Raw genomic sequence first — 20,495 nt, 5'->3', positions numbered from 1 at the left:
TCAAATTCTTATCTTCCAGGAATGTGGCATCACCTTCCACCATGGTATTGTTTCCAATATTCAAAATTTGTATTTTCATTGGGACTGAACACTACATTCAAGATACATCCTTGCAGAATCATGTAACACAATCCTCAAGACTAAGAGTTCACTCACCATTAATGGTGCTGGAGGGTCAAGTCCTGACACTTCGACAATGTTTTCATCATACTTGTCAAAATTAATTCCTGTTTGATAACGTGCAAAGATGGTTTGCTCATCATCAGGTGGAGGAGGGGGAATGTAAGTCACCTTTGGACCTTAAGAATACAAGAACAGAAGTTCATGAACAATAATACAAGGAAAATTTAAACTTAGACTATTTTAAGTATGGAGCTATTGAAAGGAAGTTCAGTGGTACATCATTTGCTCTTTCCTCCACTTTCTAGGTAAGAAAGAGATTTCATATACTAATTCTATTAAAATTTAGTTTTATACTACTAGAGCTAAAACTTACTTGCATATAAAGTCAGACTTTTGTAAAGCATTTTTATGAAGCACTCATCTCATATTTGCTCAAGGATCTTACCTTAAAAGTGACTCAGAGAAAATTAGGCTCTACAGTTCTACAACAAAAACTCATTACACTATAAATTGTCCCCGCCTGATAACAGTACAATTGTTAATAAGCAAGGATATAATTCATTTGTCATGGCAGTACATTTACACTTCTGTATTCTGGAAGGTACTTTTCAAGCTAATAAACGCAGATGTAAAAATGAATTATTTGGTATTCACTAAAGGTTACCAATAGAACACTTTTCACGGGAAGCAGGGTCCCTCTAGTCTTGGTCATGTTGTTCATTACTCACGTGTAAATACAAACCAGAAGCCCCTTTATTAAGCTCAGAATTAAGAAGAGCCCTTCTACTGTGGGGAACTGCCAACTGGAAACTGGAGCAGGTATTTCCCTGAAGAATCTCCGTTTATGATTGTTCTTCCTTGCAACTCCCACACCTATGCCTCTAGAGCTGAGGTGTATTTTCTATTCCATTTGCTCATGTTCTCTCCGTGGTCATGCAGGTAACACCACATACAGAGCGGCATGTGGTGAGCATACCCACTACATCCTCTCTCTCGAGCAGATGAATGCCTACTCCTAAGAGCTGAGATTGGTTCATACAAGCGGAGAGAAAGGAATTCTCTTAGGGTTGCTGCACCTGCCGAGACGAAGGCCCACAGGAAGGAAGGGAGACATTCTCCATGTTGCTGGAGTTGCCAGCCAATTCACCACGCATTTGTCCCTCTCTTTCTTTCCAGATCATTACTGTCAATGAGTTGGCATACAACAATGGTGCACTCTGTACAAACTTCTGCCACATGGGTGATGTGCACCTGGTTTCGTCTCGATCTTTGAGTAACTGGTATTTGTTCAGGTCACCATAAATCACCTCCAGCATTGCTAGTTCCCTCAGGTACTGGATAGCTCTCTCCCTGCTGGTCCACTTGCCTGGGTGACATACAAAATCTTCCTCGAAGGTACTTCCTTCACACCTGACAGGAGACCCCTCCAGAGGCTGAGGGCTTGTGCCTGTTTTCCAGTCACTTGTCAATGCCCCCTTCGTAAAGAAGGATCTCAGCTGCTTGGCTTCCCTGCCCTCTCATTCCATGCCACTGGCCCTGCATCAGAGCAGCCAGGTGACAACATGCTCACCTGGATGACAGCTGAGAACTTTTCACATATCTCACAGCTCACTCAGGGACAGGGATCAGGTGGCTGCTATCACATTTATAAGATCTACTTCTCCCTCCGTTTGTTCTCAGGATGGCTCAGTGCTGACCCCAGCAGGCAGCTCAGCACCACACAACTGCTCACTCTCCCCAGGTGGAATGGAGGGACTATCAGAAAAGTGCAAGAACTCTCATGGCTTGAGACAAAGACAGTCGACTAGGTAAAGGAAAAGTAAAACAAGGAATGAAAGAATTCATCTGCTACTTCCCATTGGCAGGCAGACGTTCAGCCACTTCCAAGGAAACAGGGCTCATCATGCGTAATGGTTTCTTGGGAAGACAAACACCATCATTCCAAATGCCTCCCTCCCTTCGCCCACCTACCCCCTCTCCTCCTTCTTTCCCCCGTATTTTATTGGTGAGCATGATGCTATATGGTGTGGGATAACCCTTTAGTCAGTCTGGGTCAGATGTCCTGGCTCTGCTCCCTCCCAGCTTCTAGCACATCCCCATCCTCCTCACTGGCAAAGCAAAGCAGTAAAGTCTTTGACTCTGTGCAAGCACAATTATGCAACAATCAAAAATACTGCTGTGTTGTCACCACTATTTCCATCAAAATCCAAAACACAGCATCATATGAGCCTCTAGGAAGAAAATTAACTCTATCCCTGCCAAAACCTTGATAGCCTGCTTTGGAGTCAGTCACCTGCCTTGCCCACTTCTTCCTCCCTCCCCTTCTTAGTAGAAGCTTCTTCCCTTACTCAACAAGCTTTCTCACCCATTGTTTCTCCTTGTATATAAGGGCAACTGATACCAGCACAGGTTGGTTCTGTGGTACAGCTGCAGGGCCTGTTGCAGGAGTTAGATCAGCACTGAGCGTGGCTCAGTAGGCATAGGCCAGACCCCCGCATGTCGCAGTGATCTGTGTCTGTTTGGAAGTGCCAGGGTGATGGCATGCCTTTTTCAAACATTTTACCAGTTTTTCAGGATTCTGCACTTGTTTGGGGGTGAAGTTCCAAAATACTGGAGGTGCTCACTGTCCTAGGTGCCTGCCCATATCCTCCCATACTCCCTGCCACTCAACTATCCTGCCTCAGGACAGACGTCTGGGTGGTGTTCTTAAAAGTTCAGCAACCTGAAACACATTCAGGAGACATGGCAATAGAAACGTGCTCATTTGAACATCCCAAGGATATTGATTTCTCAAGATCTATTGTAACTAGCCTGGAGAAAAACAGGGAAATGAAGGAGAAAGGAAAGGGGAAGAAGCATGGGAAAGTGTCTCCCCTGATTTCCTCCCCAGATTGGCTCCCAGAAGAGAAAAGGTAGAGTGTGTAATTAATAGTTTCCAAGAGATGGTTCCCAAAGTACAGGAATGACAGCAATGGTGAGTACAAACACCAGACTAGTCTCACAACCACTAATTCTACCATATCATAAACCAGTGTTACATAGTACAGTGAACTACGACCCTAAGCCAGCTCCCAGAAGTGATAAACAGCACGACAGGGAGCCTACACAGCAAATCAGGTGTTACATGAGAACTTTGGGAACAAACACAACAACTCAGAGCAAAATGATCAACGTGGTGACCAGCAACAACTAAACTATCAAAACATTTTTAAAAAGTTTGTTGTAACATGCTCTGGTGTACTGTGTCTGGCTGGGATGGAGTTCCCTTTCCCCACAGCAGCCCATACAGTGCTGTGCTCTGCACCTGTAGCTAGAACAGCCCTGGTATCACACTGGTGCTGTGTTTGTTGCTGAGCCATGCTGGCACAGCACCAAGACTGCCTCCAAGCCCCCCAGTGCCTGCAGGCTGGGGGTGGGCAAGAGGTGGGGAGGGGACATCGCCAGGGCAGCTGACCTGAACTGACCAAGGGATATTCCATAGTGTGAGATGGCACACTCAGCAATAAAAGCTGGGGAAGGGGCGGGAGGGGGTTTGTCGTGAAGACTTCTGTCCTCCTGAACAACTGCCATGCATATTGAGGCCCTGCTTCCCAGGACATGGCCAAACATCACTCATTAATGGGAAGGAGAGAATTTTTTTTCTTCCCTCTGTGCTTCTACACGGCCTTTGCTTGTTTTTTGCCCCCTTTCTTTTCCCTTTAATTAAATTAACCTTATCTCAACCCGTGAGCCTTTCTTCCAGCACACTTTCTTCTCCCCACTCTCTTCTTCTGAGAAGGGGGAGTGAGAGAGCAGTTGTGGTGAACTTCAGCTGCCCAGAAAGACAAAACCACCACATCTGGTCAGATCTTTCATTACCTCAACCCATGAAGCCCCACCATTGATGCCAAAAGGACTGTTGTGGTTTAACCCAGCAGGCAGCTCAGCACAACACAGCTGTTTGCTCACACCCCCTTATCCCAGAGCAATGACAGAGAGAATTGGAAAAAACAGTGAAACTTGTAGGCTGATAAAGACAGTTTAACACGACAGAAAAGCAAAGTAATAATACCCATAAAAGAACATTCAAAACAAGTAATGCACAATGCAATTGCTCACTGTCAGCTGACTGATGCCCAGCAGCATCTGAGCTGCAGCAGCCTTACCCTGACAGTCAATTACCTCCACCCTATTTTATTGCTAAACATGACACCGTAAGTTATTGGACACCCCTTTGGCCAGCCTGGGCCAGCTGTCCTGGCTGTGTCCCCTCCCAGCTCCTGGGGCACCCCCAGCCTCCTCGCTGGCAGGGCAGCACGAGGAGCTGAAACCTCCTGGGCTCTGTGCAAGCACTGCTCTGCAACGACTAAAACGTTGTCCTATGAGCATGATTCTCATCCTAAATCCAGAGCACAGCACCACATCAGCTACTAGGAAGAAAATTAGCTCTAACCCAGCCAAAACGAGGACATCAGATCAATCATGAGCAAAAAAAAAAAATCTCTAGCAAGAAACTAATGTCAGTTTTTAAAATCTTGCATTGTTACCTCCAAAGCAAGCTTTTTTTCCCCTAAAATTAAGTAAAGTATTGTGAGTAACAAGAAATTCACACATGCTTATGGTTACAGCACCTTCGTTTTGAGAAACTCAACCGCTCCACAAAATCAGATGCATTTTGTGCTACACAGTCGGCTCCTCCACATATGAGAAGTCAAACTTCAGCATCATCATGGTAATTTCTCAAGTGTTACGGAATATTTAAATCAGAAAACACTATCCTGTTATTTCAATAGCCACACATTTTTAACATCCAGTCCATGAAGGTTCTGACCTTGGCATTCACTTATGGCATGCATGTTGTTTTCATGATCACGATCACCTGAAAAGCAAAGACATTTAGTCTTAGAGTGAGGAAATGCAGGTTTTAACAGACAAAAAAAAGTGTATTAATGTTGAGCTATTACAACAGCACACACAGGATCCTTTTTCAGTCCTTAAACTTACTATTCACAAAATATAAAAAGCCTCAACCCTAAGCGGCAGCCTCCAGCTACTCTATGGAAGCAGTTGTATTGCTGATTTTAAAGAATGGTAAAAAACCTTTAATACAAGGCCCTTCAACAAAAGAAAAGAGGCTAGAATTATAGGTAAGAGATGCAAGACTGAGTGAATAGGAAGGACAACAGCAAAAGCTGTTAATAAGTTCTCCACTCAAGTATTTTTCTCAAACCATTCATAAAAATATTTCAAGACTGAATTTTACAACTGGTACCAGAGAAGTATGGTGATGCTGCAATACTTCCTTTGACTTCATTTAAATTCTTCCTCCCTGCACCACCACAAGCACAGAAGAATAGGATCAGGCCATCTTATTAATCTGATCATGCATTCTAAACAAGATTGAATTATCAACTCTGGACATTAATACTAGCTCCAGAGAGGCGGTCAGGATTGTTACTTGGACCAGGAATACTCTGTTCCACATCAGGACTTGAGCTATTTGTTCTGTGAAATCACAGCTGCATGGAGGTGGTTGACAGGGAAGACAAGCAAAGATGCAACATTCAATGCATGTAATCACTTTTTAATAGACTTATTTTTCCATCACAAGATCTTCTTTGCTTACACAGTATCTAATAACAAAATGCACAAAACTATTTAAGGAAAGCCAGCATGGCCCAATCTTCATTACCTCTACAACCTCTATTATAATGGCCTGACCCCCATTCAGAGGGAGGAAGCAGAGCAACCTAGTAGCACTCCCTTCTGCTGTCCAGCCACAGAACACAACTGTTAAAATAGCAAGCCCACCTAACATCAGCAAAGTTCTTTTCATTAGATACAGAAATGTTCCCTTACTATACAATGGACACTTTCCCATGCAACCACCAAACAAATCTTTCCACATGACAAGAAAAACGGCTACCTGCCGATTTCCTTAAACAGTAAGTACTAACACTTCACACAATAATACTGAAAAAGGAACCAATTACTATCCTGAATTAAGGATGCAGTGCGTCCACCACAGAGACATGTTAATAACCAAACAGTTGAGTTTCTAAATATCATGAACTGAACTAAATTTAATCTGAACAAACCTAATTTGAATTAAGCCACAGAGGCAACTCAACTGCTTTCAGGATATTAACAAGTACATCTGAAAACACATACTAATTAATCACTGCTTCTTTTCTATGGTGAAAAATTCTACTTTTGCCAGTATCACAGAAAATGTTCTTATATTCAGAGTATCCATCATCCACACTACCCATTACACTAGTTTAACAGTATTTATAGTTTGAATTACAAGACTTTTGTGAGTGATGGACTACTAGGTAGCAAAACACACAGGCTGCAACTGGCATCAGTGGCAAAAGACAGGACCATAAGGGAAAGTGCTTTTGTAGACTGAAAAAAAAAATTAACGTCAGCAGGAAGATGTGGCCTCACAGAGCTACAGAGCATGTGTAAGCCTGGACAAATATAAAACTTGCCCTTGGAGGTGAGAGGGGACAGAAATCTAGAGTGACAATAGCAAAGCTGAAGAAGTTCTGATAGGTTTGCTTTGAATTTTCTGTTTAGCATTTCTGCTTCTTTGTGCATTAACTTACACAGCAGTAAGAGGACCAAAAAAATACAGAAGACAACAGCTTTGAAAATCTAATTGCTGAAATTTATCTAAGTTACAAACATGTCTAGATTGGGCATGCAAGCAGGCCATCTAGCATTACAATAGGTTCTTAATTCACACTGGGAGAAGAATTAAGCTAACAGCATTTAGCAAAGCTAAGAAGGTACTGCATTGCTAGAAATCAGCAATGAACAAATCCAAAATAATCACCATGCTACTAAACGGTCTTTACCTGAATGACCTCCAAGTTGTCCTCTTCCTCTAGGACCAAGAAAGCTGCCCTGCGGAGGTTTGTCTCTATGCTCATTTCTAATACCTGTAAGTAATATACAGTATAGTAGATATAGCATCCAACATTAAGTCTTATGAAGTACTATGCTTACAGCTAGTATTATACAATCACAGAATATCCCAAGTCGGAAGGGACCCACAAGGACCACTGAGCCGAAGTCCTGGCTGCACACAAGACCACCCAAAAATCAGAGCGTGTGTCTGAGAGCGTTGTCCAAACACTTCTGGAACTTTGGCAGCTCAGTGCCACGACCTGGGCCCTGGGGAGCCTGTCCCAGTGCCCGACCACCCTCTGGGTGCAGAACCTTTCCCTAACACCCAGCCTGACCCTCCCCTGTCCCAGCTCCATGCCGTTCCCTCGGGTCCTGTCGCTGTCCCCAGAGAGCAGGGCTCAGCGCCGGCCCCTATGCTTCCGCTGTGAGGATAAACTTCCCAGTAATACTCCTGATAAACCCTACAGTGTAACAGTTTCAAAAGGTTCTTTATAACTCCCACCTATACTGTATTATTCCCAGCAACACCATCTTGCAAAGAAGGTATCTATATCCTGTAACACGGTTGAGGAGAGCTATTTCACAAGTTTCACTTTTATACTTCAGTTCTCAGAAAATCAAAAAGAATGACCAAAGGTACATTTCTACACAAATCAGTCAATATAAAACTTACTCTTGTCTTGCCCGAAGACACCAGGAACTCCTCTAAAACGTCCTTTTTGCGCACCAGGATCTTCTTCAACGTCCCTTTCTTGAAAATCTGTAGTACATCGTACCACGCAACACTTTTTTTGTTTGTCCAATTTTGCATGTACAAATCAAGTGCATTTTATTTATCTGTACAGTCTTTGTTTTATGAATTCCATTAAGTACAATAAAACTAAGCCATTTGCCTAAACATGAAAAGATTTTTTTTTGGCCAAAAAAACATGAAGAGAAGTCTACTGTCCCCCTTGCTTACTGCTAGAATAAAATTCAACATTAAATCTTGAAGTATACGATTTAACACACTTGCAAACTAGGTTTCTGTTAAGCATGTCTTTGGTTTTGATGCAGATCAGCTCACCCCTCTGGTTAAGCCACAGCAAAACTGATACCATTTCTGCATTCTCAGTTTTCATAACCAGTACCATAGTGAGGTAGCATGGTAGTTTCTGCCTACTATGGACTGAGAATTTGCAAACAACATTTGAAACACTTTACATAACTTTATTATATTCCTCACTATCTGTAAGCCTCACATTAACCCAGATATCCCTACTTTGTTGGCAGAACGTTTTTGACTTTTGCAAAGCCATGAGAAGAGAGAAAAACAACTTTACACAGTTCTTGGGACTTACACAAGACTGTATCATAAAACTTAGTAGTACTGGCGTAAATCAGTAATACATTTGAGAGACCTTCAAAAGGAAATACAGTAACTCAGTGCAAGTATTTAGATCTCTGGATTCCTTCAAGCATCCTCTGCCTTTCAGGACTGTCAACTTCTGTTTTGTTATTACTCAAAATTGCTTATTCAGTTGCTTGGGCAGGCAGCACCAACTATTTTATATTTTTTCATTTCCTACTCTTTCCTATTCACCCTCCTAATGCAGAAGGAGAGGAAGAAACAGCCACACATAATCAATCTATTTCTCATTTCAGCTGGAACAGCTGTAGGTGTTGCCTAAGTTCCAGGCAGGCTGCATGTACCACTATTTACTTGTTAATCACTATTCTTCAACTGCACAGTTGTTCTATCTTGTAATAACGAAGACCATCTTCTGCTAGAAGTTCTCCTACCACGGCTTCTGTAGCTCATTCACCCATGCTTGGTGCACATGTACATATATAGCCTATCATTTGTGTTTTTCCAAATGCAAAAAAATTGCAACTTAAAAGCTTCCATGCAAGACACAGGCTAAGTATAAACATTCATGAGTATCACAGACCTTAAATACAGGTTGTGAATTATTCTTCAACAGCTGAAGAAACTACAGTAGAACCACTAAGCATCATCCCACAACAGTGGCAAAGCATTGCTTAGTCAAGTCTACCATTCCCCTACCACAACAGGCATCAATCCAACAGATGAATAAATCACGTAGAACTTTCTTAAGGAGTAGATGTAACTCAAAGTGTCTCCACAGACTGAAGATGCTGTGCTGCACAACTGGTCTGCAGGTGAGCTTCCACCACCCAATGTGCTTCCGACAGTACCCAGTGGGAGCATATGGGGTAGTACTACAAACTGGCAATTTCTAATCTCTTCAACGTGCATCACTTATGAGAACAGCATTCACCATGTAAGCAAGACGAGAATGGGGATTTAATACTACTTTATGGATACTAGAGAGAGAAGACCTTCGGGTCTTGCACAGAAGAGCACTGGTATATTCCCTACACCTGGTGGTATATGTGAATACTAATATTCAGCTGTCTGTTGTACTACACCATGATCCAAAGCAATGATCAGAAAATAACCCCCTCCAGGGAGAACAGAATCAAACGCAGAGCTGAACGAAACACTTCCTTTAACACAAGGCCCTGCCTTCAGGCAAATACGGTGGGGGTATTTTGTTTTGTGCAGTCAAAGCTAGGGGGTGATACTGCTGCCCACATCACACAGAAACAGGAGTTGGTATTAGCCTTCAAGACACAAGCACTCATTTCGCTCTGGCACAACAAAATGACAGATGAAGATCAAAAACAATGTATCAAATACAAATGGCCACTAGAATCAGGGACACTCCAGAAAGTTACCTCTGTTCCCAAAACTCCTTCCGCTACCAAATCTAGGCACCAGCTGATCTCTGTTCAGACGCTCACCAGTATCTACAATTAAGAAACAGAATCAACTTAAATTCATAGTTTTGAATGTTAAGGTAGTTCTCCTGTTCTGCACATCAGTGAAGAGCCTGGATGCACATTCCTGGTAATCTCATAGGGAGAGAAAAGCTGCTGCAAGGTCAACCTGAAGCCTTCCTTTCCCCAAGGGAGAGAACAAGTGAAAGTCCTTCAGCTTTGCAGGACAAACGCTCCTGCCCCCTACTCACCCTGTTGGCCCTCTGCTGAACCTGATCCAGGTTCAACATCTTTTTTTTTAACACATGATCCAACATCTTTTTTCTCTCTACTGTGTGCCCAAAACTGAACACAGTATTCTAGGCACAATCTGTCAAGTGTTGAGTAGATGTCAGCCATCATTTCCCTTGATCAGCTGTACTCCTGTTAATAGATCCAGAATACTGGAAATATTTACTGCTGTATACTGCCCCCTCAACTCATCCCCACCCCAAGCCAGCCAAGCACAACTTACGGAAGTTAAATTCACTCCCAGTCACCTTCCCTGTCATGTGCCTGCGTTTCCAGACCAGTCTGTGAATTACCAGTAAACTACAGTAGTCTACTTCACTGTTTAATGGCTACAGTAACATGTTAATGGAAAAAAATGAACTAAATTTATTCCAAAGTTCAGATAAATTACAAAATTACTAAATTACACATTAGTATTCAGCTGACAGCCAGACCAAGGTCATCTTACTATATTGGCAAGTGAATACAACAAAATTATTTCAAAGGAAAAAAACAAGAATCTACCACATGATGCAGCAAGATGCCCGTTCATAAGACAAAGAAAAAACAGACAAAGCTTATGGCACATGTAACTACTGTTTTCCATACAGAATAGCATCACTCAGCAACAGTACTGCTACTAACACAGATTTGAGTTTTTATAATCTACTCGGGTACCACAGCAAGGTCCTCCATCCTAAATGTTTTGTTCAAAAGCAAAGTTTAATCATCCCCAAAACTACAAATTTTAACCATGCAATCCTACCTCTGCTCCTACAATGTCCTCCAAAATCATGCTGCATGTGCTGACTTCTGTTGGGTCTTTCACCAGCACCTGGAAAAGGACAGTAAGAAAATATGGCTTTTGACACTGCCTCCTGTAACATTCTCATATATGAAGCAATGAAATTCAACCTATATAACTCAACAGTAAGATCATGAGACAGAATGCACACTCAGCAAGTTTACAGACACAAAACTTGGATATAACACAGGGCTGTGCTTCACTCAGAGGGACCTCAAGCACATTGGAGATGGTGGGAGGCAGGAACCCCTATGTTCAACAAAGAGAAATGCAAAATCCTGCACCTGGGAAGGAATAACCCCAGGCAGCACTACACAATAGGACCAGCCAGCCAGCTGGAAAGCATCTCTGCAGAGAAAAGCCTGGGAAATGTGGTGGATAACAAGCTGAATATAAGCCAACAATGTGCCCTTGCAGTAAAGGAGGTCAACAGCCTTCCAGGCTGCATTAGGAAGAACGCTGCTAGGTAGTGGAGGGAGGCCGCCCTCCAATGAGACCACATCTACAATGCTGCATGTGGTTCTATGCTACCATTACCAAAGAAACATCAACATACTAATGTCCAGCAGAGGACCACAAAGATGAGGGACTGGAATGTGTCATACAAGGAGACTGAGAGCTGGGACTGGTCTACCTGGAAGCAAGAAGTCCCAGGGCCTCTTATATCCTAACAACGAGTGAAGACAAGCGTCAGATTTTTTTCAGTGGTATACACCAAAAGGATAATGGGAAATGGACACAAATTGTAATATAAGAAACTCCATTTAAACATAAGAAAAAAAAATGTTATTCCCACAGTAGTTAAATACTGGGCAAGTCATCCAGACAGCCTGTATAAACTCCATCCTCAGAGAATTTCAAAACTTCGTTGGACAAGGTCCTGAACAGCTTGCTACAGTCTACCCTTCTCCATGCACACATTTGGACTGTCCCACCTTCAGAGGTGCCTTCCAACCCAAATGGTTCTGTAACAGCAAAGTTCCCTATTCTGCAGTATCAAACTCAAGATCAGATTACACAGCAACCATTATAAAGATATGACACCTGAAATCAAGACAATGAATCTGTAAGCTTTTAGACTAATTTATGAGTGTAATGCGTATTAAGGAAACACTAACACTCTTTTTCTTCCAAGTTAAGATAGTTTAACATAATCAAAGCTACCACTGAAAAACACTAAGCACTTATGCTTTCCCCAATACAAACATATTAGTTAATGAAGAGGTCACCTGTATGCAAGAAGAGCTTGTCATAAAGGAAAAAAAGAACAAACACTACGTTTGGTACCTTACCAAGTTACTCTGTTAGGAGACTTCGCTTCTAAAATTCCAAAGTGTTAAACTGCTGCTTTTGTGGCCTGAAGAATGTTCAAAATGGACGTTCACTTGAAGATTTATGTGGCTAGTTCATAGCAATACCAGTATGAACATCAATGTAGCAAGAAACAAAATTCCTAGCCAATCATTAAATCTGTATTCTAGCATTTATCACATGATAAATTGCCTTCCATTGATCAAGTCAATTTGCCTTGTAGAAATGTGAGGACTCTTCCCTTAACTTTTGTTCCTAACCCTTTCTAATATCATCACTCCTCTTCCACTGAGATATCCACACCTTAAATGCACACAGTTAATTCAAAATTTTGGAAAGCACATCATGTGCCCAGAGAGGTTGTGGAGTCTCCTTCTCTGGAGATCCTCAAAACACGCCTGGATGCTGTCCTGTGCAATGTGTGCTAGGTGACCCTGCTTGGCAGGGCAATTTGACCAGACGATCTCCAGAGGCCCCCTCCGGTATCAACCATTCTGTGCCAACAAAATACTTTATCAGTAAAACATGTACTTTGTTTTGTACTTTTTGTTCCTTCAGCCATTCTGTCCTCCAAAATTTCTGCCTCTTCTTAAGGAAAACCTTATAAACACAGGTTTATACAGCTAAGAAGACAGAACTGATAATCAAGTAACTTGCTTTCATGATATGCTTAGCACATTCACCAACAGAAGACCACGCTGCACCATTACCTTCCAACCAACCTATTGTGATTAGTTACAAGAAACTACAGCAAGATTTTATTTCTACAATTACCATTTGCCTACTACACTAACTACTGATGTGACTGGTCATATACAGAGTCTGGAAATACCAAATCTGGTGATTAATTGATCACTATCACTTACCACTCTAAATTTACTAACTTGATTCAATCAATACTTGAAAGACTAAGAGAAAGAACATTGTGCAGTTTAAGTAAGAATGTATGTAAACTATATGAAACAGCATAGAAAAAAGTTTCTTCAGAATTGAAAATTCAGAATAGCCAGCTTGTAAACAAAGGTATAGTTTCTTCATGAACCCAAGAACCAATTCAGTGATTTAAGTCAAAGCAGAACTTTATAAAAACTAAGTTGCAGTTATGTGATACTTTTAAGCTTACACTCGTTACAAGAATTTACACAAGTACTACCCCTAGATACTGATTCAGAAAGTCAAAAGGGAAGTTTAACCTGCATATACTAGCTCTACTCATGCCATCTCACATCAAACAAGTGAGCTATATTATTAACAATAATCTATATAAAGCCCAGAAGTGCACTGCAGACAATACAGCAGCCCATGAGCTTTATTTAAGAATCAGCTGGAAGCCTGGAAGAAAACAAAAGGACAGTTTCTTCCATAATGTTGTAGGGGAAGAATAATTAACACCAATGCATGCTTTTAAACAAGCTTGAGAATAGATGCATGATCTTATCAACTAAGTGTCTCACCTCCGGACTTCCTGAACGGTTTCAGTTCTTTAAAAGTGCTTATTCAAACAGCAAATAAGGTTTGCTTGTATCTAGCGTAAGCAAGCAACCTCAGTAATATAACCTGTGCTTGAAAGCATGGTTTGAGTTCCCTATCAACTAGAAATAGCCAGAAAGATTGAAATTACCTGTTTCAGCCTAACAGAAAGTGCTTACACTGATCCAAAATAACATGTGCCTAGCTCAGTGAAGGAATAATGGTTAATGATGATAGTGGAAGCATGATCTTCAGCAAGAAAAGCCTTCCATGCCACAAGTTCAGTACAATAGCCATAGATGAGAGAATTTCTACTTATTTTTGTTATATGCAATGGGAAAGTTAACAGGCAGAGTTCACAGTTAGTCAGAAAGAGCTACAAAACCCATGAAGCTACATTCACTTCCACCTAACATGCAGCACACAACCATTCTTCATGAACACTGCCTTTCCTGTTTGTTCTTTACCAAACCATTACTGTAGTAACCTGAAGTTCTCACACAGCACTTCTTTGGTACTAGGATGAAAGAAACACCTATCCTCAATTCTTTACTTCCTGTAACTGTTCAAATTTGGAGTCCAAATAGCACCAGTAATAACTGGTTCCTGCCCTTCCTAATTTCCCAACATCCTGGGGACATGGAACTAGGTAAAGGTAAGTCTGCTTTTTCACTTATACAAAGAGGTAGGAGAATGATAAATCAACAATAAACATAATGCCCTGTTCTAAACACTCTTAAGCCATATTAACCTAATTTGTGCTAAATACAATTTGTTAAAATAGAAGTTTAGGTCGTACTTCCACAGTTGTGTCAACTAACTACGAGCTATTTTCACCCCAGACATTATTTGAGTAAGTTAAAATACCCCCAAGCAGTTTCAGCAAAGATCATTCCTAAGTATAGAAACTACATTGAGAATTCAGACTGCCCTATCCCACATTCTGTCTGTTCTAAGCAAAATTTGTTTCCTGATCTGGCTATTGTACAGGCACACTAAGTAAAGCCTGGGACAAACTACATCCAACAACAACCTCAGCATGGCTTATTTAAACTAAAGCTTCTGTTCAAGTTTATAAACGCATACTCTTCATTAAAGCAAGAGTGTTATATGGAAACTTGCCAAAACATCGACGTTTTGTCTTGTGTTCTTTTTTAAATGCAGATATAAGTTTCCGCTCAACAGTTTCACAGACCTTTTATTTTCAACATAACTGTTAGAGTCCTGTCAAGACAGGACTGCTCAACACTGCATATAGTATCTATTCATTTTTAATACTGTTCATATTTAGCATAGGCAGTTGTAAAAATGGTTATCCATCTGACAACTATTCACTCATTACAAGCCATACACTGTATTCAACACAACTGCAGTAAAAAAAAAAAAGGAGTGAGGGTCAAAAGGAAAGCCTACTCATTATATTATCTGTATAATTTAATGCTGCTTACTGCATACAGATACATCAAAATATCACAGTATGTTAGTATTACAGTTTTCTTTAGTCTCCTGAACTGTTCACGATAGCTCCCACGGGTATCAGTAAAATCTTAAGTGTCCTTGACATACCAAATGAGCTTCTGCTTTGACTGAATCCAGACGAGGGGCTGTTTGATCTGACAGAAAAGCCAGATGGTGGGCCATTTGGTCTGCCAGAGCCAAACGGCGGGCCGTTTGGTCTGCCAAAGCCAGGCGGTGGGCCATTTGGTCTGCCAAAGCCAGGCGGCGGGCCATTTGGTCTGCCAGAGAAGCCAGACAGGGGGCCGTCGGGTCTGCGAGAGAAGACAGCCTACAGATAGAAAAAAAGACAGCATGATGTTAACCTCACGCCAACCAAAAGTACATAGCTACAGATGCAATTCGTTCCTATGTCTTGCCTTTGAAAGAAACTGCTTTCTGCACTCCCATGCAAGTCTTCTGGATATTTCTCTTAAAAGTTTCTTAAACTTCACTACACAAAATGCATACTGTTCACACATCAATGTCACCAAAATCAAGTTGTACACAGCTGACATGGGGACAAGTTTATCATGCCTTGTCAGATTTATGGAGGCATTAACCATCACCTTGCCAACAAGCTTATAATGCTAATACAAATAAAGAAACATTTATTGTCCAAAGCAATTCCATAACCTTTTAAAGTTTTTATTTTCACCTATTTAAGTTTAGGAAGGCTTCAGACTGTTAGCACCACGAATAAAATCCTGTTTTTATCAGCTTCACAACAGCTTTTCCAGGGTTTTTCTCACAGATGCTTACAGATGATCTTAACAGGAAGTATCTGAAAGATGCCCATCCCTCTTCAATTCTTCAAAGATTCACATACTCCATTTGAAACAGTTCAGAACAACACCGAACTCTCACATTGGGCCATTAAGGCTAGTTTTATTTCCAGCAAAGGCCATGTTAAAATTTCTCCTGTTTAATAAAAGCTAGACATACAGTAGTAAGCCAAAACACCATCTGACTCAGGAACATCACAGAACTATCAAAGTTTAACTTCAATATTATGCTTTTCTGATTTTACAAATAGCTTTCATAATTCTCTTTATGTGAACCATTACAGGAAACTAAATCCAAACAGTAAAATTATTATTCTGAAAGCATATGTTGCTATTCCTCTTTTAGCAACCTTACTTTTAGCCTCGTACACCTATTTGGATAGGCAATTCATCTCTCCTCACCCTCCCTACTCCTCAAGGCTCACCTTTAAGATCAGTAACACCAATGCCAACTATCATTATAGATCCTCCTCAAATTTACTGCAGTTTCTTCTGATACCACAAGTAGCACAACATTATTCTTTAGTTGTCCCATGACACTCCTGGATCTTATCCTTCATTTCACACCAGAGCATTTTGATATGTAATAAAACAGCAAGATTGAATGGGAGGAATTTGTACACAAAATTTCACTCAGAACTACACCCTACAGCAAGTACCTAGGATCACCCTGCTAAGATAACTCCAGAACTGTATTTTAAGAGTTCTTCTCACCAGCTCCCAAACTCTTGAGACCATTAAGCTGCACACAGTTAAACATACTACATGCAAACCTAACCGTAGCTTTTCTCCTCTCAGGAATCTAATTCAGATTAAACTCTATGAGCACCCTTCTCCAGTTTCCATCTAAGTGAACTGTGTTTGCAAACTCTGGAATTGATAGTCCAGCTCACTTAGGGAAAAAAGCAATAGGGACAATTCAAAGAAGCAACTTAAACAGAAGACTGAGAGGAAGCAAACGCTCCACCTAATTCTGGATATATGACAGATTCTCAAGAGCTTGCAAAGAAAGACTGGGAAATACATCTGGAAGGGTCTGGAAATACAGCTTCTACATAAGCCCAGACAGGGTGCACATGTCTTTGCCCTTCTTCCCTAAAGAGCTGGGTATTAAGAAGAGTTCTAAAATACCAAAAGCATTGAACGCCTTCACAGAATAGAGACCACGCTAATTTATTTTAGAAGACAATGACCCTGGGACCCCTTACATATATGCAGCTACAAATACAATGAAAACTTGGTTTGTATGTGTTTAAGGCTGCTTGAAAGTTCAGACTCCCATCTTCCAACACTGTCGTTTTCCAAGCAAATGAGTCAACATAACTCTCACACTGGTAGCATGAAGAAATAAGGTTCCACTGATTCTTTTCCCAGCTTTGTTGGTAAAGTCCCTCTCAGCCATTTTCCCCTCAATAAACAGAGGGGTCTTCAGGTTAGAAAGTTAAAAGACCACAGAGAAGCACTGAACAAGCACTGGTACTTGGACAAGACAGCAGCAAGTGAACAGCTGGTGGGGAGGAAACTTCTCTTTGGCAATCAGCTTCTAAAGCAGCCTACCACATTTGCAAAAACATACTGTAAAGGTTATACCAAGTCCCATCTACAATCCCCATACAGGGGAACTCCTCATCTTTATTATTGCACCTATGCATTTAAGGTCATACAGTTTGGCAGTAACACAAAATGTAGTGTTAACAATGAAGATCAGCTGCAAGAGACTCACGTTCCATTTGTTGCTGTGAATATATTAGTGATTCGGTGACTATCAGCAGAAAGGGACAGCAAATACCAAAGGGCATCAACTGAGCTAAGAGAAATTAGAGTTCACATCTATGCACAGCTCAGAATAAAAGACATAATTCTGCTATTCCTGAGTAATACAGGCCCACCGCCACTGCCCTTTCACTATTCAAGACAGTAATAAGGGCCATCAAACTGATCTGACTTGTGCAAAAAATATAACCTACCAAAACCCAAAAAAACAGTGATCTTTTGTGTTTTATCTTACAACCTCAGACACTAGATCTGACATACAGAATAGAACAGAAAGGCATTACAAGAAGAACAAGGGCAGGCAACAGAAAATTTCCCTTTCAAGAGATACAGAAATCAGTAGACTAAGACTTCTCACCACAACTAATTTGCAATTTCAAGTCTCTACTCAACTAAGCTTTTGCTATTTCCCTTCCAGGCTGTGCAGACCCATTAGCTTATATACACAGGTCCTCAATTCCTAGCCCATTTATCAGAATTAGTGAGCTACCAAACAAGCACGTGTGTCACTTTTATGCCATGCTTTTTTTTGTTTGTTTGTTTTTTACGAACAGGAGCTAGCAGCAGTAGGCATCCTTTCACAATCCAATGTGAGGAAGCAACAGCAAGCACACAGGAGAATTAACGCTTACTTCTACACCAGACCCCCAAGCCTCCAGGGAGGCAAGGCACCTCTAACTTTTGAGAGACTGAAATTGCTGCTATTTCTTACAAAACCACAATCTTCTCAAAACATGATTTAAGGACAGCTACTCCCTGGTGCTTCAAGAATCACGGTAATGATCACAGCCTGGCAGCCACTTAAGACTGCAGGGTGGACGAAACATGTAGCAGCCCATCTAGAATTCAGAATAGTTCAGTTAGAAGTCAAAAATCATCTTATCCAACCACCTGTTTCACGGCTAACCAAAAGTTGAAGTCCAACTGCCTGACTGCTTCATGGTAACCAAAAATTAAAGTGTGTTACTAAGGGCTTATTATCCAAATACTTCTTTAACACAGACAGGCGTGGGGCATCAGCCACCTTGCTAGGAAGCCTGCTCCACTTTCGGCCACATTCATTGCAAACAGGTCTTCCCTGGTGTCCAGTCTAAACCTCCCGTGGGGGCCCTTTGTCAAAGCCTTTTCCTTGTGTCCTGACATCAATTCCCAAGGAGCAGAGCCAAGCACATCCCTCTCTGCTTCCCTTCTTCAAGGAACTGCAATTAAGCCACCTCTGAGCCTCCTTTTCTCCAGACTGGACAACCCCAGCGCCCTTTGCCTGTCCCTCAGGACATGCCTTCCAGCCCTGCAACCAGCCTGGCTGCCCTCCCCTAGGAGCTTCCAGATATTTTTATCGTTTTAACATCGCTCCCTGCCCCGTACCATCTCCTCCGAGGGCGGGAGGACGGGCGCTGCCTCCTCCACGATCTCCGTATCCCAATCCTCCTGGTCCATGGTGTATGCTGCCAAGCCTGCCTGCAGAAGAACAAACACGTTAGTGAATACTATGGGCCCCCCACACACACCCACGGGCCCCCATCACGCACATGGCGCCCACACACACACTCACGCCCCCCCCACACAGGCCCCCCCCCACTCCCACGGGCCCCCTCACACACCCACGGCCTCCCGCCCCACGCTCCCACGGGCCCTCGCCCACACACCCACGGGCCCCCCTCACACACCCACGGGCCCCCCAACACACCCACGGGCTCCCCCCCCCCCTCCCCCTCCCCCCGACTCGTCCCTCGGACGCCGGGCAGCCCCCACCCGCCCTCACCCACTCCCACTCCGCGCCTAAAAAAAATGGCGGCGCCTCCCGACACTCCTGATAACGCCTCCGCCACGTGCTGGCGCGTCACGTGCCTCGCCCGCTGGCCAATAGGGGAGCCGGTCGCCAGCGCCACGCATGCGCGCTCGCCCTCCAGCGAGGCGGGCTGGGGTGTGTCAGCCGTTAGGGCCGTTAGGGGCGGCCGTTAGCTGGGGTCGTTAGGTCACTGTGATGTCTGCCTGTGGGGGAGGGGAGGGTGAAGGCTGCCCCCGAGCCTCTCAAGAGAGCAGTTGGCGTTTGGGGAATGGGTTGTCCCCTGGTACCTGGGGGTTGGTTTTTTGAAACAACAGCTAATAGGCAACCTGCCCCTTCTCTACAACTAAATACTTAATTACCTAATTTAGGCTAAAGTTAGGTTAGACAGGCTGTACGTTTTCAAAATAAAACATGAAGATTCCATTCCCAAAGTTTTGTCCTTACACCAGACTTGTAGAGGCCAGGAGGGCTGAAATCCTGGCTCAGGTGCTGTTTGTCTGTTGAAGTACGGAAGAGCACAGATAGAGTTTGTATCAGTACACTGCATCTTTTAAAAACCTTGGCAAGTACTCCGATATTTCTGCTCGTGTTTCTTACCTGCTGATGCACTACACATCTCTGTAACTTCTTCAGAGTTGAACAGTATAGCTGTGGAATAATATAGCAGTACTCATCCTGAAAAGCTTAAAACCATACCATGAATGTGATATATCCTCATTAACCTATTATACCACGTTCAATTTATTTTCCTCAAGTCTGAAAAGCTATCTGAAAAACCGAATGCCTGTTTGAGAACTTTAATGTCTTCTGTTGTAGAGAAGCTACACTGTCTCTGTAATTCTCTGAATGGGAGATTTGGATGCACTCCTCTCATGACACCAGGAAAAGGGTTAGGTAGAAAGTAAGTGTGTGCATAACAATTTCCTTCTTTCTTTCTGTGTAAAAATTAGGCCGGGGCTAATAATGATCAGGTTCTTAAGATTTAAATTATACCAAC

General features: G+C 42.3%; 1 protein-coding gene across 1 annotated transcript in view; it reads right to left on the bottom strand.

Annotated features, from left to right (window-relative positions):
* Window positions 1-20,144, bottom strand: part of DDX4 (DEAD-box helicase 4) — a 35,355-nt gene extending 15,211 nt beyond the window's left edge. The window contains exons 1-10 of the mRNA XM_035553701.2: window positions 20,096-20,144; window positions 19,943-19,995; window positions 19,075-19,167; window positions 15,224-15,443; window positions 10,838-10,906; window positions 9,760-9,831; window positions 7,691-7,777; window positions 6,966-7,049; window positions 4,934-4,981; window positions 157-299 (exon numbers count right to left, since the gene is read on the bottom strand). Of these exons, the coding sequence (XP_035409594.2) occupies window positions 157-299; window positions 4,934-4,981; window positions 6,966-7,049; window positions 7,691-7,777; window positions 9,760-9,831; window positions 10,838-10,906; window positions 15,224-15,443; window positions 19,075-19,167; window positions 19,943-19,995; window positions 20,096-20,114 (888 nt within the window). The 5' untranslated portion in view covers window positions 20,115-20,144. The remainder of the gene's footprint in view (window positions 1-156; window positions 300-4,933; window positions 4,982-6,965; window positions 7,050-7,690; window positions 7,778-9,759; window positions 9,832-10,837; window positions 10,907-15,223; window positions 15,444-19,074; window positions 19,168-19,942; window positions 19,996-20,095) is intronic.
* Between the last annotated feature and the right edge of the window lie 351 nt (window positions 20,145-20,495).

The sequence above is a fragment of the Cygnus atratus genome, chromosome Z (assembly GCF_013377495.2).
Source record: "Cygnus atratus isolate AKBS03 ecotype Queensland, Australia chromosome Z, CAtr_DNAZoo_HiC_assembly, whole genome shotgun sequence".
Lineage (NCBI taxonomy): Eukaryota > Metazoa > Chordata > Aves > Anseriformes > Anatidae > Cygnus > Cygnus atratus.
Note: the sequence above shows the minus strand (reverse complement) of the source record. Positions and strands in the feature narration are given on the sequence as shown.